The 23,117-nt window shown below is 42.7% G+C and overlaps 2 protein-coding genes and 1 long non-coding RNA gene across 20 annotated transcripts in view; 1 reads left to right on the top strand and 2 right to left on the bottom strand.

Moving 5' to 3' along the window:
• Window positions 1-16,853, bottom strand: part of FBXO36 (F-box protein 36) — a 96,307-nt gene extending 79,454 nt beyond the window's left edge. For both annotated transcript variants that reach the window (XM_055300392.1, XM_055300391.1), the window contains exon 1: window positions 16,531-16,853. In XM_055300392.1, coding sequence (XP_055156367.1) covers window positions 16,531-16,626 — 96 coding nt within the window. In that variant the 5' untranslated portion in view covers window positions 16,627-16,853. The remainder of the gene's footprint in view (window positions 1-16,530) is intronic.
• On the bottom strand, window positions 8,419-10,425 carry LOC129493824 (uncharacterized). The gene is made up of 3 exons (XR_008661215.1): window positions 10,340-10,425; window positions 9,669-9,792; window positions 8,419-8,848 (listed from the first exon to the last, which is right to left on the bottom strand). It is a non-coding gene; the product is annotated as an uncharacterized LOC129493824 (long non-coding RNA).
• Window positions 15,823-23,117, top strand: part of TRIP12 (thyroid hormone receptor interactor 12) — a 148,043-nt gene continuing 140,748 nt past the window's right edge. For 13 of the 17 annotated variants that reach the window (XM_055300372.1, XM_055300379.1, XM_055300381.1 and 10 more), the window contains exon 1: window positions 17,130-17,269. The gene's annotated coding sequence lies outside the window, so the exon portion shown is untranslated. Of the gene's footprint in view, window positions 15,886-16,156; window positions 16,228-17,129; window positions 17,270-17,466; window positions 17,605-17,824; window positions 17,916-23,117 lie in introns of those variants that run through there. The other 4 variants (XM_055300376.1, XM_055300377.1, XM_055300374.1 and 1 more) reach the window with 4 other exon arrangements.

Genomic DNA, 23,117 nt, shown 5'->3' on the forward strand with positions numbered 1-23,117 from the left:
GTGTGTGGCAAATGCTGAAAGAAGCCTTTTCAGGGCCTTGCCAACCTGGATAGTTTCAACTTTTTGCCAGTAGAAAAATTCTCTCTTGTGGTTTTAAATTGTATTTCCTTGATCACTAATAAGAGTAAGCAGCTTTTCATTTTATTTATTTATTAGAGAGAGAGAGACCACACACAAGGGGCAGGGTGGGGGGACACAGATGGAATCTTTTTTTTTTTTTAAGATTTTATTCATTTATTCATGAGAGAGAGAGAGAGAGAAAGAGAGAGAGAGAGAGAGAGAGAGACAGAGACACAGGCAGAGGGAGAAGCAGGCTCCATGCAGGGAGCCGGATGTGGAACTCGATCCCAGGTCTCCAGGATCAGGCCTTGGGCTGAAGGCGGCACTAAACTGCTGAGCCACTGAGCCACCCAGGCTGCCCAGATGGAGAGAATCTTAAACAGATCCCACACCCAGCTCAGAGCCTGACCCTGGGCTGGATTCCACGACCCTGAGATCATGACCTGAGCTGAAACCAAGACTCAGGCACTTAATGACTGAGCCACCCAGGTGCCCCTTCAGATAACTTTCTTCATTTCTTTGCCCATTTTTCCACGAAGCTATTTATCTTATTAATTTGCCTCAACATTTGCGAGACTATTTTACAAGATCTTCCAAGTAGGATATTCCATATCCTTTCCTAGTCCTTCATCCCACGGAGCCTGTATTTACCCTAAATCCCACACACTGCAGTGGGTGCTCAGTTCCTCTTGTTCTGACCCTTGCTGCTGTGTAAATGGAGACTAGCTGATTATCATCAATTATGGTGAAGTCATTTTTTTTTTTTTAGATTTTATTTATTCATGAGAGACAGAGAATGAGAGAGAGAGGCAGAGACACAGGCAGAGGGAGAAGCAGGCCCCATGCAGGGAGCCTGATGTGGGACTCAAACCTAGGTGTCCAGGATCAGGCCCTGGGCTGAAGGCAGCACTAAACCGCTAAGCCACCCGGGCTGCCCAGTGAAGTCATTCTTAAAAAGAAGTCTTTAAGCAACCCAGGCCTCTCTTATTAAATAATCATAATTATTTTAACTTACACTCCTAGATCTTATTATCTAATTATTTTTGTCTTTACTACTCAACTCTACATTCCTTAGTCTAGAATCTAGAGCTTAAAAATGCGGCCCAGCAACTGGCTAGTGGTAGGCATGGTCATCTGGAATATGACCTTCCAGTTGATTTCTGTACTTCTATTCCTGCCTCGCATTACAGTGCCTCCAACACTTGAAGTGCTATTTTCCCATTCCATTGGTTGTTAATCACTCCTAAAATATCCATCAGCCAGACTGAGGAAGATTATGAAGGGAGGACTCCCTTTTAGTGATTATTGCTCTGCTCCAAGTACTTGACACTTTTAATCAAAATTCTGTGAATCTCTTACCATTCATTTGTCCACATTAGCAAGGAATCTACATTAATAATGCTGATCCTATCCTCTAAGATCAATACCATTTTAGTAAATAGGGTCTAAAACAAATTCAATGGGTATGTTTCTTTTTTTCTTTTCCCCCTAGATTACTGGCCACTTTGTCCTGACCCCCGATTCTCCAAGTTAGCATGTAGTTTCATAACCATGCTGAGTTTGGTTCTCTGTCCAGTAAGCCTTTATAGGATGTCTGTAATCTGATTCCCTCACACATGGGTGTTTCCCATAGAGTATAATTTTAAACATGTTAAAATCAAAATAGACTGCATCAAGTCTTCCAAATTCCCTGTTCAAGATCATAAGGAATGAGTCTGACAAGACTTTTCTCGAGTATTTACAAATCTGTCCAAGTTAAAAAAAAAAAAAAAGAAAAGCTTTAATCCAGGTCATCCTTTAACTTTAGATATTGTATTATTTTGCTAGAGTTGTCCTAACACAGAACCACTGGATGGCTTAAATTAGAAGACAGAAGTCAAGGTGTTGGCAGGGTTGGCTTCTTCTAAAGCCTTTCTCTGTGGCTTGTAAATGGCTATGTTCTTCCTGTGTCTTTACATTGTCTCCTGTCTGTGTATGTGTGTCCTAATCTCTTCTTATAAGGACGCCAGTCATATTGGATTAGGACTCACCCCAATGACTGTTTTTTTTTTGTTTGTTTGTTTGATTTTTTTAAGGAAAAATAGAGTGAAGAAAATTAAGGCACAAATATAGACTGAGAAATAGCAACATTAATGTGGTCATAAAGGCAAGCAGCACTTGAGTTGCCATAGACTCATAAGAACCAGGAAATAAGAATCCATGGGCTATAAAAAAGGGAAGCATTTCAAGAAAAGGCTGATCAACAGCATGAAATGTCAAGTATGCTAAGGTCATAAGATATCCTTTAGATTTGGCAATTATAGAGTTATTGAGTAACATACCAGGCATAAGAGGTAGGAGTTGTCTTAAGGAATGAATGAGAGAAAAGGTCATGGTAGAGTGAGTACTTTGTTTAGGAAAAGAGGAAGAGATGAGAGACAGAAAGGGATGTTGGGTCAAGGATGTGACTTTTTTTTAAGGCGGCAATTTGAAGGGAAAAGAGTACTTCAAGAGCAATTTATTGCATATTAATCTCTGAATCATTCTGAGTCATTCATTGTTTTCATTGAAAAAAATTTTCTTTTTAAAAAGAAGAAACAAAGCTGTAGCAGTAGCATTTGGAAAAAGCCCAGATAGAGTAAGGCTGGCCAAAGGTTATTCTGCTTGGCCATAATGTACAGGTCCCAAGCAATTCATTCAAACTCTCTAAATCCCAGTTTCTCATCTATTTAATGATGGTACCCATTTTATAAGTTTGTTACAAGGATTAAATGCCTCACCTATTAAAAGCACTCAATGCTTAATTTTATTATAACTATTAGATTTGTTATTAAGAAGTGGTTTTAGAGGGATCTAGCAAATTCTATTTGTGGATTTTAAGATTTTTTTTAAGATTTTATTTATTTATTCATGAGAGACACACAGAGAGAGAGAGAGGCAGAGACACAGGCAGAGGGAGAAGCAGGCTCCACACGCAGGAAGCCCGACGTGGGACTTGATCCAGGGTCTCCAGGATCATGCCCTGGGCCGAAGGCAGGCGCCAAACCGCTGAGCCACCCAGGGATCCCTTAAGATGGTTCTTAGGATAATAATTGTTCATTGAGACTTTTAGTTAAACAAACAAACCAAACTGATCTTTTACTGAATGACTCAGGAAGTCTATTTCAATGCTAAATCGTACCTTAACCCCACAGTGAAGATTTCTGAAAGTGAAGACTGTCAACCAATCTCTTCAAATCCCTATATAATTCTATAAACCATTTAGAAATTCTAAATATTATGTAGATGTTAGAACACCAGCATAGTTATTTACTCCTTTAAAAATTTAGTTTAGGGCACCTGGGTGGTTCAGTTGGTTAAGCATCTGCCTTTGGCTCTCAAATAAATAAAAATCTAAAAAAAAAAATAATAATAATCCAATTTATTTAAATTAAAAAGAAAAATCACCCATTTCTCCCAACCCCCAACCCTGCTGCAGGCAATCACAAATCGTTCTCTATATTGTTGTGTGTGTGTTTTTTAAAAAGATTTTATTTATTTGATAGGGAGATACCGCATAAGCGGGGGGGAGTGGCAGAAGGAGAGGGAGAAGCAGGCTCTCTGCTCAGCAAGGAGCCTGATGTGGGACTTGATCCCAGGATCATGAGCTGAGGTCAAGGTAGATACTTAACCAACTGAGCCACCCAGTTGCCCCTGTTCCCTATATCTATCAGCTTGGTATATATACGTGTGTGTTATATAAATGTATATATTAAATTTCACATATAAGAGATCATATGGTATTTGTCTACCTTATTTCATTTAGCATAATACCTTCTGGGTCCATCTATGTTATTGCAAATGGCAAGATTTCATTTTTTATGGCTGAATAATATTCTGGGATGTGTGTATGTGTACACTACAACAGCTTTGTCCATTAATCCATTGGTGGATACTAAGTTGTTTCCATATCTGACTATAATAAATAATGCTGCAATGAACACGAGGGTGCATATATCTCTTTGAATTACTGTTTTTGTTTTCCTTGGATAAATACTCAGAAGTCAAATTTCTGGATCATATGGTAATTCTATTTTTAATTTTTTGAAAAATCTCCATACTGTTTTCCCACCAACAGCACTCTAGGGTTTCCTTTTCTCCACATCCTCACCAACACTTACTGTCTTTTTGATACTTGCCATGCAGACAGGTATGAGGTGATATTTCGTGGTTGTTTTGATTTGTATTTCTCTGATGATGATTATTATTTTTTAAAGATTTTATTTATTTATTCATGAGAGAGAGAGAGAGAGAGAGAGAGAGAGAGAGAGGCAGAGACACAGGCAGAGGGAGAAGCAGGCTCCATGCAGGGAGCCGGATGTGGGACACGATCCCAGGTCTCCAGGATCACACTCTGGGCTGAAGGCGGCACTAAACCACTGAGGCACCTGGGCTGCCCTTCCCTGATGATTAAATGTAGAGCATTCTTCTGTGTACCTGTTGGCCACCCCTATGTCTTCCTTGGAAAAATGCCTATTCCATATCTTCTGACCATTTAGAAATTGGATTTTTGTTTTTTGCTATTGTGAGTTCTTCATATATTTTGGATATTAGTCCTTTATTAGATATATAATTTACAAATGTCTGTTCCCATTCAGTACATTTCCCTTTTGTTCTGTTGATGGTTTCCTTTGTTTCATTGAAGCTTTAAAGTTCTAATGCAGTACCACTTGTTTACATTTTTGTTTTTGTTGGCTTTCGCTTTGGTTGTCAGATTAAAAAAGTCATCACTAAGACTTATGTCAAGGAGATACTGTCTCTATTTTCTTCCAGGATTTTTATGGTTTCAGGTCTTGGACATTCAAGTTTTTAGTGCATTTTGAGTGTATGTATGTATAAGATAGTGGTCTCTTTTCATTCTTTTGCATGTGACTGTCCAATTTTGCTAACATCATTTATTGAGGTAACTGTCCTTTCCTTAGTGTATATTCTTGGCTCTTTTGTCATAAATTAATTGACTAGGGACGTCTGGGTGGCTCAGTGGTTGGGCATCTGCCTTTGGCTTCGGATGTGATCCTGGAGTTCCAGGATTGAGTTCCATGTCAGGCTCCTTGCGGGCAGCCTGCTTCTCCCTCTGCCTATGTCTCTGCCTCTCTCTCTGTGTCTCTCATGAATGAATAAATAAAATCTTAAAAAAAAATTAACTGACCATACATGCATGGGTTTATTTTTGGGCTCTCTATTCTGTTCCATGGATCTGTATGTATATTTTTGTGCCAATATCATACTGTTTGTTCTTTTTTAAAGATTTTTATTTACTTATGCATGAGAGACACAGAGAGTAGACATATAGGCAGAGGGAGAATGTAGGGAGCCTGATACAGGACTTGATCCCAGGACCTGGGGATCACAAACTGAGCCAAAGGCTCAACCACTGAGCCACCCAGGTGCTCCATAACATACTGTTTTAATTACTATAGCTTTGTAATGCAGTTTGAAATCAGGGAGTGTGACACTTCCAGCTTTGTTCTTCTTTCTCAAGATTGCTTTGGCTATTCAGGGTCTTTTATGGATCCATACAAATTTTAGAACTGTTCTAGTTCTGTGAAAAATGCCATTGGAATTTTAGGGATTGCACTGAATCTGAAGATAGCTTTGAGTAATATGTACATTTTAAATATATTAACTTTTCCAATCCATGAATATGGAATATCTTTCCATTAACTTGTGTATTCTTCAATTTCTTTCACTAATGTCTTATGGTTTTCAATGTACAGGTTTTTACCTCCTTGGTTAAATTTATTTCTAGGTATTTATTTACTTGAGGGAGAGCAAAAGTGAGAGAGATCACAGAAGAAGAGAAGCAGATTCACCACTGAGCAGGAAGCTCAACTCAGGGCTTGATTGCAGAACTCTGAGATCATGACTTGAGCTGAAGGCAGACGCTTAACTAACTGAGCCAACCAGATGCCCCTATTTCTAAGTATTTTAATTCTTTCTGATGTAATTATAAATGGGATTTTAATTTATTTTTCTGATAGTTATTAGTGTACAGAAATACAACAGGTTTATGTGTACTGATTTTGTATCTTGCAGCTTTCCTGAATTTGTTCACTAGTCTGTTTTCTGATGGAATCTTTAGGAGTTTTCTATGTTATCTGCAAATAATGATAATGTCACTTATTCCTTTACAATTTAGATACTTTTAATTTCCTTTTCTTACCTAATTGCTCTGGCTAGGATTTCTAATACTATGTTGAATAAAAGTAGTGAGTGGGCATCCTTGTCTTGTTCGTGATTTTAGAAGAAAAACTTTCAGTATGATGTTAGCTGTGCGCTTGTCAAACAGTATACGGCCTTTATTATATTGAGGTATGTTTCCTCTATATTGCTTTGCTGAAAGTTTTTATCATAAATGAAAGTTGAATTTTGTCAAATTTGTATAATTAATGATCTTTGGATACTGAATATATTAACCCCTTGCCTGCAAAATATGTAGCCAACATTTTCTCCCAGGCAATTTATTATTTTTAAGTATCATTCATAAAACTTTACTTTTTATTGATTTTTTTAAAAAAAGATTTTAGGTTCAAGTAATCTCTACACCCAACACGAGGCTCAAAGTTACAACCCCAAGATCAAGAGTCACATGCTCTACCAATTAAGCCAGCCAGGCACCTAAGAACTTTATTTTATGTTATTATTATTATTTTTAAATTATTTATTATTTATTTATTCATGAGAGACACAGAGAGAGAGAGGCAGAGACATAGGCAGAGGGAGGGGCAGGCTCCTCACAAGGAGCCCGATGTGGGACTCCATCCCGGATCCCGGGATCACAACCTGAGCTGAAAGCAGGCATCCCAACCTTATTTTTAAAGATATTTTATTCATGTATTTGGCTGAGAGAGAGAGAGAAACAGGCTTCCCGCTGAGCAGGGAGTCCAAGTGGGGCTTGATCCCAGGACCCCGGGATCATGACCTGAACTTAAGGCAGACGCTTAACTGGCCAAGCCACCCAGGCGTCCCCAAAACTTTATTTTAAATGTACTTGAGGGGATTCCTGGGTGGCTCAGTGGTTTAGCACCTGCCTTTGGCCCAGGGCGTGATCCTGGAGTCCCGGGATTGAGTCCCACGTCCGGTTCTCGGCATGGAGCCTGCTTCTCCCTCTGCCTGTGTCTCTACCCCTCTCTCTCTATCATGAATAAATAAATAAAATATTAAAAAAATTAAATGTACTTGATCTGCCATTCCTTTTCCTTTATGGCTTCTGGACTCAAATAATAGTCTTTATTTTTTTATGATATTTTATTTTCTTAAGATACTAGTGTATGTTTGTAAAACGTTTACTCCTTCAATCTATATAAAATACATATTTTGAAATATTTTATTTATTTATTCATGAGAGACACACAGAGAGAGGCAGAGACACAGGCAGAGGGAGAAGCAGGCTCCCTGCAGGGAGCTTCATAAGAGACTCAATCCTAGGACCCCTAGGATCACAACCTGAGCGGAAGGCAGATGCTCAACCACTGAGCCACGCAGGCACCCGAGATAGGGATTTAATCTTTTCTGTTTTGTGGCTATTTTGATAGCTAGTTGCTACAATAATTATTCAATGGTTCTTTACCCACTGATTTCAAATATTAAATGGGCATTTTATTTTCTATTTTTTTAATTTTTAATTTTAATTTTTTAAAGAGTGGTTATTTTTTTTTTAAAGATTTATTTATTTATTCATTCGGAGAGAGCGAAGAGAGAGGCAGAGACACAGGCAGAGGGAGAAGCAGGCTCCCCGAAGGAAGCCCGATGTGGGACTCGATCCCAGGTCTCCAGGATCACACCCCGGGCTGCAGGCGGCGCTAAACCGCTGCGCCACCGGGGCTGCCCTATTTTCTATTTTTTTTAATTAGAGAGATTGGGGAAGGAGAGGCAGAGGGTAAAGGAGAAAGAAAATCTTAAGCAGGCTCATGCTCAAGACAGAGTCCAATGTGGGGATTGATCTCACAACCTTGAGATCATAACTGGAACGGGAAATCAAGAATCAGACACTTAACTGACTTAGCCACCTAGGTACCCCTAAGTGGGCATTTTTGATGAGACTCAAAGGAGGGGAGAATTTGGATGTGGGAGTCTGACCCATGTGACTGAGGTCAACTACATAGGACAGCATGAGAAAATGATGGGTGTTCTTTAAGGAATGCCGGGTATGGTGGTCCTGGAGGCAGGAAGCACTCAGTTTATAATAACCTCAATAATAATTTAGAGAAAAACAGCAACCTTGATTTTTAGTATATAGCTAAAAGACTTTTATTTTTTAAAAAATAAAATTCATTATCTGTTCAGAATAGAAACTTTCAGCAAACTTGAAATAAAAGGAAATATATTTTTTAATTTTTAATTTTTTAAAGATTTATTTACTCACGAGAGACAGAGAGAGAGAGAGAGAGAGGGGGGGGGGCAGAAACACAGGCAGAGGGAGAAGCAGACTCCATGCAGGGAGCCTGATGTGGGACTTGATCCCAGGTTTCCTGGATCAGGCCCTGGGCTGAAGGCGTTGCTAAACTGCTGAGCCACTTGGGCTGCCCTAAAAGGAAATACCTTAAACCTGATTTGAAAAAACCTATAGCACACATCATACTCTATGGCAAAGTACTGAAAGCCTTCCCTGTTAAGTCACAAACAAGACAAGAATGCTTGGTGAAATCATCTCTCTACAGCATTTTAGTGGAAATCTTAGCCAATGTCATAAGGCAAGGACAAATAAGATACAAGGATTAGCATGGAAAAAATGTCACTATTCACAGAGGACATGAATATGTTAGAAAACCTAAAAAAAAAAAAAAAAAAAGAAGGATTATTACAATTAGTAAGTGACTTTGTAAGATTATCACAGAATTTCACAGGAGGATTTACTAGAATCAAAAATCAATTGCTTATATTCGTAGCTACAAATGGAAAACAATTTTAAGAAGAAATATAATTTAAAATAAAATAGTCAAACACCTAGAAATTGAAGAAAATATATGTGAGATTTCTATACTATATGGAATCATTGGCCAAAATTAAGGAATACCTAAAAAAAAAAAAAAAAACCCCTAAAAGCAAAGATATATTTGTGGATTGGAAACTTGATATTGTAAAGATATCAATTCACTACAAATGGAAGTATATATTCACTGCAATCCCAATTAAAACACCAATGGGTATTTAATTACGTGAAATGAAAAAACAAAAAATAAAATAGCACATAAGTTAAAAGATTTAATTATTTTCATGGAAAAGGTGAAATTTGGTTGATTTGGCACTGGAAGAGGACAATACAATAAACATTTCTTCACTATTTGCTGCTGTGTTCCAGGCATACTACTGGGTATTTTCCCGTTAGCATTCCCCAGAACCTCAGCTCCTGAGATGCTCAGAGAAAAAAGGCTTCCATAGGCAGAAGCCTATAGAAAAAGTGCCCCATGGCACAGTCTCCTCTTGGAGATTCATAGTGAACAGCAGGATTTTAAAGGCTCTGACAAATTCCAGAGAAGAGAAGCAAATAAATTGTGTTTAGCCCAGGATTCTCCAATCTTATTTGATCATACAAGCTCTCTTTGAGAAACACTGGCCTGGAGTGCTTTTTAAGTGTATCTGGTTCTTACCATATCCGTGTAATAGCCAAGAGTTGAATCGTTCATTTTATAGATGAAGAAATGGAACATCAGGCAGGTAAAGACTTATACAGGCCACACAGCTACCAATATAGAATCTTCAATGCATGTCTTTCTTAAAAAAAAAAAAAAAGAAAAATCTAGTACTTTTACCAGGGTGAAACACTACTGTCATGCAAAATAGAATTTTAGAAATGGAATAAGCCTTCGTGATCTCTTGGGACTGGTGACCTTATGATTTTGAGGAGACAACTGGGGCCCAGACAAATTAAGTGCCTTGCCCCAGGTCAAGAGCTTGCAGACTAGTAGAAGGAATAAAAGAATCCATGACTCAGTGACTCCCAATTAAGTGCTCTACTGCCCCACATAATTAGGAGACAAATATGTGTCAATGTTGGGTGAGACCAAATTAACTGCCCAGATTGAGTAGGTGCTCATACGTGCTCAATGAACAATTTACCTGAGAAAAGAGGATACTGGAGCTCTGTCAGGCTGCCATGTAATTTTGAAATGAGGGTTCAGGAGCCACTTGACTACTTGGTTATAATATGGTAAAGCACTAAATATTGTAATTTTTAAGAATCTAATCCTTTATTTGTATTATTTTATCCACTCTCCCAAAAAGTGCCACATGCCACATTGATAAATTAAAAGGAATTTACATTTCTGAACAACAGCAATTTCACAGCTCGAATTGGGTACATCCTGGAGGGCCACAGGTTGGGAATCATTTTTCCGAAGTGTGTCACATCTGAGGAATAGACAGATAATGCAGTGGTTATGAACACCTCACAGAACCCGTAGGGCAGGGTCAGGTGTTCGCTGCAGGTGCAGCTGTCAGGAAGAGCCAAAGAGGAAACCAACACACTCCTGACAGGGGTTTGAGCAAGGCTGGGCTGAGAGGCCAAGACAGAATGAAGAAGGGAAGAGCCTATATATTCAACAGCAGAGGGAAAACTGAGGGACTTTGGGAGACAAAGAGCCAGCCCCCAAAGAGGAGGCTACGTTGTAAAATAACAGGGAAGAGGAAAATAAGTGAATGTAAGCATTCCACTGAAGTTTGGACTTTATTTTTATTTTTAAGATTTTATTTATTTATTCATGAGACACAGGCAGAGGGAGAAGCAGGCCCCATGTAGGGAGCCCGATGTGGGACTTGATCCTGGGTCTCCAGGATCATGGCCTGGGCCGAAGGTGGCGCTAAACCACTGAGCCACCCGGGCTGTTTGGACTTTAAAAGGAGCAGCACTTCTGTGGAGAAACCTCTTGGCTGTGGCTGGTGGCCATTGGGCAGAATGCGCGGAATAGCTTGACGTCTGTGGAAACATTCAGTCCCTCAGTGGGAGATGTTCCCTTAGAGACAAGGAAAGAGTAACCAGAAGCAAAAAGGGAATGTACACTTGACTCTCCTCTGCTTTATCTTCTCTATGTATGTGGCTCTTGGGGACCTCATGTGGGGAGTGGGGCTAGAGTAGAGCATGATTTAGGGGTTCCTGGGTCCACCGGGAAATTACCATCAGGATATTAAGTTGACTGCACTCCCTCCTACTTCCAAAATGTGCAACCTGATGTCTTGTTGAGAAGTTCTGTTCTTTAAAAGCTCATTAGTTATCTCACCCCAAGAAAGACAATCCTTTACTTTTGCAAAATTATTACCCACATTAAAAAACTAAAAAGCAAAAAACAAAAAAAAAATCGTAATGAACAGGAGTTTCTAGACATTAAAATTTCCTAAGTAACCATTAACCCATTTGCACCCCTTCTGAATTTGTTGAATTAGAACTACCCTCTCTCCCAACCAGTAGAATTTGGTGGGGCAGCCCTGGTGGCTCAGCGGTTTAGCGTCGCCTTCAGCCCGGCGTGTGGTCTTGTCAACCTGGGATCCAGTCCCACATCGGGCTCCCTGCATGGAGCCGGCTTCTCCCTCTGCCTGTCTCTGTGCCTCTGTGTATGTGTGTCTCTCATTAATAAATAAATAAAATCTTAAAAAAAAGAATTTGGTGACACAGTTATTAATGTTGCCCACCATTTAATGTGGGATATGGCTCAAAGGTGGTACTGGCACAAAAGGTGGAAGGTGAAGTACAGAGCAGGACAACTTCCCAGAGTAAGCGCTATGCATTTACATTTTCAATTTTTATTACTTTTCTCTGATTATAAAAATAAATGCTCATTATAGAAAAACTCAGATCTTTCAAAAATATGTAACGCAGAAAGTGAAACCAATCCACAATTCCACCCCTCAGAGTGAAGTGCTTCAGCTGTTTCCTCTGACATTTATTTAAACTTCATTAACATTTATCTAAACAAAATAAAACTATTGTGGTGGTGTTTTTTTCAAATAGGATCATGGTATGTTTAACCCAGTAACTTACTTCTCTTGCTTAAGATTTGATCTACTAGGGCAGCCTGAGTGCCTCAGCGGTTTAGTGATGCCTTTGGCCCAGGGTGTGATCCTGGGGTCCCGGGATCAAGTCCCACGTCAGGCTCCCTGCATGGAGCCTGCTTCTCCCTCTGTCTGCGTCTCTGTCTCTTTCTCTCATAAATAAATAAAATCTTAAAAAAAAAAAAAAGATTTGATCTACTAAAGAGATCCATCATATTGTTTTTCTTAAAATTTTTTTTTTTTTTAGAATTTTATTTATTTGAGATAGTGTACACCTGCGAGAGAACACAAGCAGGGTGGGGAGGGGAGGAGGAAGGGGTGAGGGAGAGGAGACTCTCGACTGAGCAGGGAGCCCAATCAAAGGACACTGGGATCATGACCTAAGCCAAAGGCAGATGCTTAACTGACTGAGCCATCCAGGTGCCCCCATCACGTTTCTTTCTTTTTTTTTTTTTAAAGGTTGTATAGTATTCTATGGTATGAGTGATTCACAGTGTAACCAAATTTCCACTAATGGAAAGCGATTTTTACAATTATTTCACTCTGGTGAATTCCTTGCTTGCATAGCCTAGTACACAGGTGAAAGCATTTTTGCACGTCAAATCCTAGAAAGGGGATTGTGGGGTCAAAAGGTGCATGTATTAACATTTTTATTAGGCTGTATTTGAATCTTAAATCTTTAAAACTGCCTCGCAGTTTGGTACTGGCACAATTCTTTGTTGCAAAGTCTAAACATCAGCCACCAAGTCTAGTTTTAATTCCCTTTTCAGAAATATTCAGGGAGAGAACAGTTTCCTGCCACCGGCTGGCCCGCCACCTCACGTGTTTTCTGTCAGCACTACAACCTGAAAGCATGTCAATAATATTTGTTATGTTTGGGGACTGAGCTTTTGGCTTTTTTTTTTTTTTCCAGATGACGTTAGCTCTAGGTATCTTTTTGGAGTTTTTAGTAGGTTTAAGCAAGACAGGTAAATTAAGGTAATCTATTACTCAGTTCCTTGTCCCTTTCATTCACTGGAGTGACTGTCACATGTTGGTGCTCTTGGGGAATACCGCCTAACACAGGTGTGAGGGGCCATTAGCTGCCAATTCTCATCTACTTAGCATATAGTTACTGTTCCAAGCAGTTTTCCAGTATTTGTCACATTGAACCTGAGTCACCAGTGGTGACCATCTTAAGCAATACTTCCACTTCAAGAGAATGCAGATAGAATTTCAAGGGTAAAAGACTGATGATAGTACCCGCTCCAGCCTCCTGAAGTGATTTTTTGCTTCCTCTGGACTCAGATTTTAAAGCATCTGCGCTATTCTTTAACTTGGCGATAAACCTCCTTTGTTCTTAAAAAGCCATTTCAGTGTTTATATAAATCAAATCACTGACTACATTCTCTCACCTAGACTATATGCTCTACAAGAGGAAGGATTTTGTTTGGTTCACTGGTGTTTCCCTAGCATCCAGAACAGTACCTGGCACATAAAAGGTGCTTAATACATATTTCTTTGAAGGCAGAAATCTTATGTTTTGCATCTCCACGTTAAATGCCAACTTGCTGATTAAATTAAGGAAAGAATCTTCGTTCAGTGACACAATTTAAGATTTTCCTAGAAGCAAAGTGCGGCCTATCCCTTGCCTAAATAATATTCAAGGTTCTTTCCAGCTCTAACTTACTATGAATCTAGTAGTTTTCAAAGAATTAGAATTCAGTATAAGAAAACATATATACTACTAAAACTAGAGTGAAAATAATGGGGTAAATTAAATCTTTGATTTAGAAAGCAGGGCATTGATTTTTCTAAGCCTTCAGATCATTATAGAGACCAAATTTGAGAAACTATATTGATTGCAAACTTTATTCTCTAAGTTCCTTTCTTGGGAAAAAACAAAAAATCATGGCATCGAGTTGTTAACTGGGAATGCCTCTATGATGTGCATAAAAAATATGTGGTTAATGTTACTGTATAAGCAAAAAGGCAAAAAAAAATGTTTATGTACAACTTTTATATTCTGGACTATACCAATAGTAGTATGACCCTAAAGAGAGCGATATCTGCCTTGAAATCCATCTCAAATGTGCAGTTATACGAATTTAAAGCCAATAAAAATAAAAGCAGTGAAAAAGAATAAAAAGAGAACGAGAGGGAAAGATCCATCTAAATCTGGGGCATATTTTGAATAATATACAACATTTTTGGAAATAAAGGAAAAAAAGAGAGAGGAAAAATTTTAGAAAGTCACTCCAGAAAAAGTCCATCTTATAAGACATATTTTAATTCTAGTCCTTTAGTACTTATTTATGTCAGACCACCTCTTAGTGGATGTTTGGTTTCCTGTGCCGAGCCTTAGAAAAATTATCTTGTGGTCAGAAAATAGCATATTCTCAAGACGGTTGACTGAAGAGACTGTTTTTTTGGCTTACTATTTTTTACAACAAATTTTACTTTAAAAAGAGAGTGAATTAATCAGATTTGAACTCTCACTGGTAGAACTGTAGTGGATATATCCTGCCTGCCTAAAAAAGAAAATGAATCAGCTTGAAAAGGATTTTATATAGAAGCAATTGACATGAAGAATAGGGCCTGAAATGAAAGGCAGTTTTTGATGAAAGAAAGAAAGAAAGAAAAGAAAAGAAAAGAAAAGAAAAGACCATTAAGAATATTTGGACGGGGGAGGGGGAGATTTCATAAAACACAGGAGTTAGGAGAAGGCGTGTGCCCAAGTTAGACTACAGAGCAAAGTCTGAACAACATCAAAAACAGAAGCATTCTTGGGGAAAACCAATGCCAGGGGCACTCTTATGGTTAATTTACTAAAATAAAAAGGTAAACAGGTATTCATTTGTTGAGGCTTATGACATGAGAGTACACTTGTGTAATACCAGACCCTCAAGAAAAAGAAACCTTCAAAAAAATTTTCAAAAGGCAAATTATGGGGGAAAAAAAAACCTGTAAACGTTAAAACGTTTTAGCTTAGGTGAGGTAGATGAAAATAGAAAACGAAGTAGGAATATGCTGTCATTGCTTTCAATCATTAATATCAGCAAATGAAAAAACTGTTAGGATCATATATCTTTTAAGACGAATGGGAAAATGGTCCTAAAAATGTACAAAAAAAAATGAATTTCAGCGTCTAAGGAATTCCAATCAAATGTGTAAAGCCCCCTTCTCCCACCAAAAATGTCCATTTAAACATTTAAGCATTCAAATAATATTAGATAGTGCTGAAACATCTAACACATCATCACGCTCTCATCGTCATGTTTGCAATATTCATAGGGCTCAAGTTTAGAGAATAAAATATAAATTGTTTTTAAAAGGTGCTTCTGAAGCCAAAAAGCAAAAAAAAAAAAAAAAAAAAAAAAAAAGCATTCTTTGCCTACTTAAGGGCTCATCATCACGGGAAGACGGATGCAATATTCGTCCACCATACACCAAAACAAACGTAGGCAAAGTTCTCCATCTCATTTTTATAGAAATGCCGTCTGTTTAAGGTACAAGGTGCTTTTATCTCAGTGACAGGCTGGAGCTCCGCCAGGAATCAGGAAAACGTGCTCGGAGGGGAGGCCCGGTCCAGCTCCATCAGGTCCATGAGCACAATAAATCATCCCCCCCACCCTCCCCCCCCACAAAAAAAAGCCCACCTTAAATAGCTCAAGTTGTCATAAAAATAGGCTGATGGTCACTTTACTCGGGCGATAACCTAATCCCCGGGCTTATTGTTGTGGAGCAGATGTCATTATGGGTGGGGCCGGCGCGCAGGGCCGCTGAAACACTTGGGCACCACCCCCCGCGCACTTTCAATGGGATACAAGGGGCTCCCAAAAGGTAAGCGGAAAGCTCCCCACGACCCGCTCCTGCCAGCAATAAGGAGGCTGGGATGTGGTCGCGGTCCCGGCGAAGACCACGAGATTCAAAAAAAAAAAAAAAAAAAAAAAAAAAGATCATTCCCCCCCCCCCGCCCTTCCCCCACGGGTAACTCCTACCCTGGAAAAGAGATCGTCCCCCTCTCTCTCTCTCTCTCTCCCCTCCCCTGCCGGCTCCTCCTCGGGACACTTGGCTGAGTCTTTCTTTCTCTCCTTCCTTCCTTCCTTCCTTCCCACGCGGAGGTGAGGCTGCACGCAAGCCGGGGACGCTGCTTTTCCTCTTGGCGCGGAGGGAACTCTGCGGGTAGGAGCCCCGGGTGGCAGGGAGGGAGCGGGCGGCGACGTGGGCAGGCAGAGGGAGCTCGCCGGGGGCGCGCCGGGCCGGGGCTGCCAACAGACACGCGGGCCCCCGAGGAGCCGGCCGACGAGGCCGAGGTGACGACGGAAAGCTCCGCGCTCCGCGCTCCGGGCTCCGCGCTCCGGGCTCCGGGCTGGGACCGCACGCTTCCCGCGGGCCACCGTCGCCCTCGGCCTAGCGCCGCCCGCGTCCCGCGCTCCGCCGGGGCGGCGGGGACTGAGACAGGGTTAAACCGCGCCTCGCACTTGCCTGGGACCGGGTGACCAGTAACTGGTAATAGTCTTTGCTCGGCGCTGGGCCTTGTCCTACAATTTCCAACAGCGTCTCCGGCAGCCACGACGCCATCTTGGGACGCCACCGGCGTCGCTAAGACAACCAGGAAGGGGCGGGGCTTCACTGGGGTCATGGGGCCAAAGCCCTAGTTTTAAATCGAACCCCGCTTTTGAGCTAGCGGAGGGGGGCGGTTTGACTCGGGGTGATCGCCCCGACCTCCGAGAGTCCCAGGGAACTCTCGTCTGTGAAATTTCAAGCCTCGGGTCCCCGGTGACCCGAAAGGGAATTAGTTCCTGCTACCATGGAGGGGAGGGGGTGACCCCGGCGGAGGGATACCAAGCACGGCCCCACGTTCCCCTTCCTGGTCCCTCGAAGGGATCGGGAGGAGATCTCGGGCCGCTGGGAGAGTCGCTCCGGGCGGTGGGGGAGGGAGGGGCGATGTGATGGGCCGCGAGTAGGCAGCGGGGCCTCTCCCGCGGACGAGCCCGGCAGCCCGAGCCGGCGGGCAAAGTAGTTCCCGGAGGGTGTTGGAACGGGCGGGGAGGGAGGCGGCGCGGGCGGAGGCGCACGCCGGCCGCGGTGCTGCGGCTCAGCTGATAATTGAAGGGACCCGAGGAGCCGCCGCCGCCGCCGCCGCCGGGGGGGGGTGGGGGGAGCGAGTGGAAGTTGCTGCCGCGCCACCGAGTCCGGACCGGAGACTTTGGGGCCCAACTAGGTAATTGGGGCGCAGTTCCGAGCGGCCGGGCCGGGCTTGGGGGAGGGGGTTGTGCCGAGGGGTTGGGAGGGGGCAGCGGGGGTGGGGGGTGGGGAGGAGCTGGAAGAGAAAGTCCCAGGAAGCCCGGTTGTGTCATCGCGGCGATTCGGCCCCGGCTCGGCCTGCTCCCGGCGGCGGCGGCGGCGGCGGCGGCGGGGCCGCGGAAGGACCGGGCCGGGGGTTGACGGGCGAGGCGCTCGAGGGAGGCTGGGGCCGGGCGGGCGCAAGGGGGGGGGGCTTCTCTGGGTTCCCCCCTCCGGCCCCCCGCGATGAGGAGGGCCCTTCGCGGAACCGGGGTAAGGCGTGCGGGTGTTGGGGAGCCCGGCGGGGGCCGGCGGGGGGCCGGAAGTGGGCTTTGGGGCTCGGAGGGCGTCTAGGAAGCGAGAAAGTGGGGGGCCGGAAGTGCAGGTGGGGGGTGTGAGGACGGCAAGGGTTCCCCGGAAATGGGATGGGGGGCCCGGAAGCCGGGAGAGGGGAGGCTCCGGGGCCCGGGGGGCGGGGGGACGACGGACGGCCCGGAAATGGAAACTAGGGAGCAGCTCGAGTGACAACAGTTGTGGGAAGCGAGGGTCCGAGGAGGGAGAGGCCGGAGTGACTTTAGACCGCAGTAAGGGGGTTCCTGCCGGGGTGGGGGGGGCGTGGGGGGCGGGCGAGGCCGGAGACGGGGTCCGCGCCGGGCCGTGCGGGTAGAGCCGTGGGAAGTTGAGGCTGAGCGGGGACGACGGAGGGGCGGGCGGGCGGGCGGGCGTGCAGGAGGGTCTGGCGGAGAGGCCGAGAAACTTGGCGGAGCCGCGGGCGAGCGGGGAAGCCGGGGGGTGCGGGGTCCGGGCCCCGCGAGGGAGGCGCCCCGATTGTCACTCCCGTCGTCTCCGCATTCGGAGCGAGTCAGGCGATTAATTTATTTATATGTGGATTACATAAAACCCATTATACCGTTAGTCCCTCCGGCTCCCCCTGCCCTCCCCTCCCCTCCCCTCCCCTCCATCCTCCTCCCCCCTCCCCTCCCCCCCCCCCCCCCCCGAGAGAGTGGGGTTTCGAGTTCAGAAGCAAGTTGGAGGGGAGTTCCCAAATCCTGCCCTTCGTGGCGCTTCTTGATCACCATTCCTACAGGGGGAGAGATTAATAAAGACTGAAAAAGAAAAAAAAAAAAAGAACGAGCCCCGTGCAAATCTGGAGGAAGTCCCCTATTTGAAGTGCCGGTGTTTGGGGTGGGGGGGGCGGGGCGGACGGCAGGGAATCGGCTCCCCTGGCGAGGTCGGGAGAGCGCGGAAGGGGCTGCTGCTAGACCCTTAAGACAGGTTGGTTGGTTCTTGATAAGGCTCCGGTTTTCAGCATCGTGCCTGGCGGGTGTGCGTGTGCGTGTGTGTGTGTGTGTGTGTGGGGGGGAGTTCTAATTGCTTCGTGAGTTCATTGAAGGAGGGACCGTGTCAGCGGGCGCGGGGCGCGGGGCGCGGGGGTCGGCGCCCTGGGGCGGGGGGTGCGTCCCGGGTGGGCGTCGCCGCGCTCGGGGCCGGCGGTCCTCGGATCCCGCCCGGGCTGCAGAATCACCCGATCCCCGGGCTTCCCTCCGTTCTGTAGGCCCTGGAGTGCTGTGTTCAACTTGATTCCTTCCTCTCTCCAGTCTCTCTCTCTCTCTCTCTCTGGATATGTTCTTGGCATTTCGTTTTTTTTTTTTTTTGACGAGCCCAGAAAGTTGAGGCTTGAGGATTCTCCTCCTTCAACACAAAACAAAACAAAACAAAAATAATAGGGGTAGAAAGTTGAAAGAGCTATTGAGTTGGGGCAAAAAAAAAAAAAACAAAACAAAACAAAACAAAAAAACCGACGCTCGGAACAAAGGTCCCGGTTGTTGGGGAAAAAGGCAAGAGGCCTATATAGGAGGCCTGTGTGTGTGTGTGTGTGTGTGTGTGTGTGTGTGTCGCGGGTACTCGGGGTGGGGGGAGTGGGGGGCAGTTCAGATTGAGGAATGAAAGGGCATTATCAGAGGTTTGGAGACCATCAGTTGCAGATGGGTTTATTGAGGTTCATCTTCATATTTACATTATGCAAAGAGATCAATACTTTTTTTTTTAATTGATTTTTATTGGTGTTCAGTTTACCAACATACAGGATAACGCCCAGCGCTCATCCCGTCAAGTGCCCCCCTCAGTGCCCGTCACCCATTCACCCCCCCCCACCCCCCCGCCCTCCTCCCCCTCCACCACCCCTAGTTCGTTTCCCAGAGTTAGGAGTCAAAGAGATCAATACTGAAGGTAAATTTTGCAGTAAACAGAATTTCTTTTGAAACGACCCTGCTGCTTCCCTGTTCAGGCGCAGAAAGATTGAATTAGTGTGTTTTTTTGTTTGTTTGTTTGTTTTTTAACATCTTTATGTGATTGCTTGGGGAGTTTTTATTTCATTTTTTTTTTTTTTACACCGAAGAGGGCATTATCAACCTGGAGTTTGTGGGCTTTGTCCACATCTGCCTTTCTACAAATGTGCCAATATCCTAAGGATTTAAGAATTGCCATGTAATTGACGTAGAATATACTTAACATTTATCAATTGTTCCTATTCAATTCCCAGTTTTTAAGGAGTTTGAGTGATTTTGTAAGTCCGCCGAGCTGACGGTTACTGTTTAGTTTGTGCCAGTGAACGGGCTTTTTGTTTTAGTTTTTCATTTACTTTCTGAAAGTTTTGGAATACTTTGGCAGTTAAGAGTTCCAGAAGCTGCGAAACTAATTATTTAAAAAATGAAGGGGTTGCTGAGCCAGTGTAAAATCAGTGTTTTTACCTAGCAAAGTAAATTTGAAGTAATATTTACTTTTCTAACTTTTAAGATTACTGGATTTATGTTATCTAGATAAGATTTTATGATCCTATTTTAAGCACATCATCCCAGCAAGAGACAAACAATGGCTTGGGAATTCACACACTGCCAGTTAGTAGCTGTGTGACCTTGAGCTATTCAGTTTAGCACATCTGGTCTCCAGTAATTTTATCTGTAAAATGGGGATGGGTAATCACTGTTTTTCCTCACTGGGTGATTTTGAGACCCAGTGGATATAATGGCCATGAAAAACAACAAACTGCTAAATAAGTGTAATAGCATTAGTTTTAGAAAATTATATTAGCTATTTTGCGGTTATTAAAAGTAAATAGAGCTTCTCAACCAGTGGTGGCCTTGGGGAGGGGGGGGAACCTTGATGTAAGGTAGGTTGCAGATGCGAAGTTACAGCAATTTATATTTTGAAGCTGCTACTAAACTGGTAATGGAACTTGAGCCCAATTTCTGTAATTTTTTTTTTCTTTTGCATCAACATGGTAGGTAATTTATTCACCATACCTTCTACTGAATAAATTTGTAAGTCATGTTTAGAGAAATTTCTTTACATTTTTTAATTAATAACATATACCCTTTCTGGTCTGTGGCTGTTTTGATACTTTCTAATGTCAGAGACTACAGTTAAGGGAAAATACTGCCAAAATTGATCTGTTTTCTTTACCAGGATTAAGGAGATTTAAAAAAAAAAAATTTTTTTTTAGTTCTTTTAAGTGGGTGGGTGAGGATCTTTCTGAGCAAATATGACACCAGGTCATATTTTTTTATTTTTCCTTTATTATTATTTATTATTTTCCTTTATTATTCCATTTGCTGAAGTAATTTGATGGACTCAAGTTGAAAAAGCAACCTGTTTGTTGCTTTTCTTCTTCACACAAGTTCTTGCTACTGCCAGCCTGACATGCACTTTTCTTTTTTTTAAACCATTTCAGGTTCAGTTCAACCCACCCCTTCATATCACTTCCTTAAAAACTTCTACTTCATGATATTTCCTTTTTATTTCTTGGTTATCTAAATAAGCTCCATTTTGGGATTATAGTGCTAAATTTGTTGACATGTGTTGCTTTTGTTTCCCCAACTGGATTATAGGCTTCCTGAAGTCAAGGATTATCTTGTATCACTGTGTTTTGCATGAAGGTGCACTCATATGCCTGATTGAAAATAATGCCCATTTTCCTTCCCACTCCAAACCAGTAATGTTAGCCTAGTCCTGCTGACTGCGCAACCAGTCTTCCTGCTTGGAAAGTTTCTTAGCCTCAACAGATTCTTCAGGATGCTATTTGGTTTTGTGATCACAGCCTCTTCGTGTCTTCCTGATTACTGTGCCATCGAGTGCCTGGAAGGGGTATAAGAGCAAGAAGGAATTTGATGGATATTACATGATAAATGTATCTGTAGATTGTTATATAATTCTGGTGCTGGTAGTTCTTAACATGTAATGTTAGATTTACATTTGTGTGTGTGTGTGTTTTTAAAGATTTTATTCATGAGAGACAGAGAAGCACAGACACAGGCAGAGGGAGAAGCAGTCCCATCGATAGTGGGACTCCATCCCAGGTCTCCAGGATCAGGCCCTGGAGGCTCTAAACCGCTGAGCCACCTGGGCTGCCACATTTGTGTGTTTTCTTTTAGTGCTTCTGTATAGTTCAAACAGCTGTGATACAGATTTCTTGAAGGCTTAAACCTAGCAGTTGTATAATCGCTACCTGGTCTGCTAGGTTACTGTGACACACAGTGGGTGCTCACTGTTATTTATAGTAAGTAGGTAAGTATAGTGATGCTGAAGCAGTTTCTTTCTTTCCTTTTTTTTTTTTTTAAGTAAAATGTAATTTGGCCAGTGTACAGGATTTTTAACACTGCAGTTCTTTAAATCTGATACCCTAAATTAGTGATTTTAGGTTATGGGCAAAAGAAGTTGTTTCCTAGGCAGAGATGATGTCAGCTTCACAGTTCTTCTCTGAGGTTTTTTAGATTTGGGTTAGGATTCTTACGGTTTCATTCAACTGGCTTGACCAGAAGAAGGAACTTTTCCAGTATTCAGACCTATCTGTTTTGTCTTGAGGGTGCAGAGCTGTTGGTAATAGTCTGTTTGATTTTTAAAAAATCATTTTAGTGGTCTAGAGTGAAAAACTGCTTGCCACTCTGTCCTTTGATTATAGAACAGTGTTCATTGCTCAAGTGAACGTCTGGTTTGAAGGTAGAAGACTTGGGTTGCGGTCTTGACTGCCTTTTCTTCTGTCTTTGTGACTTTGGGTGAATAGTTTAACCTTTATGAGTTTCAAGTGCCTAATCTGAAGGGTGATTATTGCCACCTAACCTAGATTTAATTGTCATTTGTATGCTAGATACTTTATTTAGGAGAGTAGTCTACAAAGCTAGATGGGAACATAGGGCCCTTCCTCACTGATTCATTGCAGCATTGACTATTGCCTCATTTGTTAACCCCCTTCTACCTAGAACATACTTCTGTTATATATGTAAACATGTATGTCTTTGGGGCTGTGATAGTGTTTATTAGTCTGTTATGAATTCCTTGAAGTCAGTCTTCCCCCCCCTTTTTTTTTTTTATTCCTCTAGCACAGTGTCTGGCCTAGGTTAAGGAATCTTTGGATGCTTACTGAAGGAAACAGTCTTATGAGAATAAAGTAACTGCTGTAAGTGACAATACTTTGTAATGGTTTAATGTCTTTTTTTTTTTTTTTAAGATTTTATTTATTCATGAGAGAATCACACAGAGGGGCAGAGACACAGGCAGAGTGAGAAGCCGACTCCGTGCAGGGAGCCCGACGTAGGACTGGATCCCAGGACTCCAGGATCACTCCCTGTGCTGAAGGCAGCGCTAAACCGCTGAGCCACCCAGGGATCCCCTTATGTCTTGTTTTGACAAACATTTTGAATCATAGCTGATGCTAAAAAAGATTTTGGGAGTTTCTTTTTAATCTGTTGGATATATGTTTTAGAGACTACAAGTTACTTTAAGTCATGTAT

The sequence above is a fragment of the Nyctereutes procyonoides genome, unplaced genomic scaffold (genome assembly GCF_905146905.1).
Source record: "Nyctereutes procyonoides isolate TBG_1078 unplaced genomic scaffold, NYPRO_anot_genome, whole genome shotgun sequence".
Lineage (NCBI taxonomy): Eukaryota > Metazoa > Chordata > Mammalia > Carnivora > Canidae > Nyctereutes > Nyctereutes procyonoides.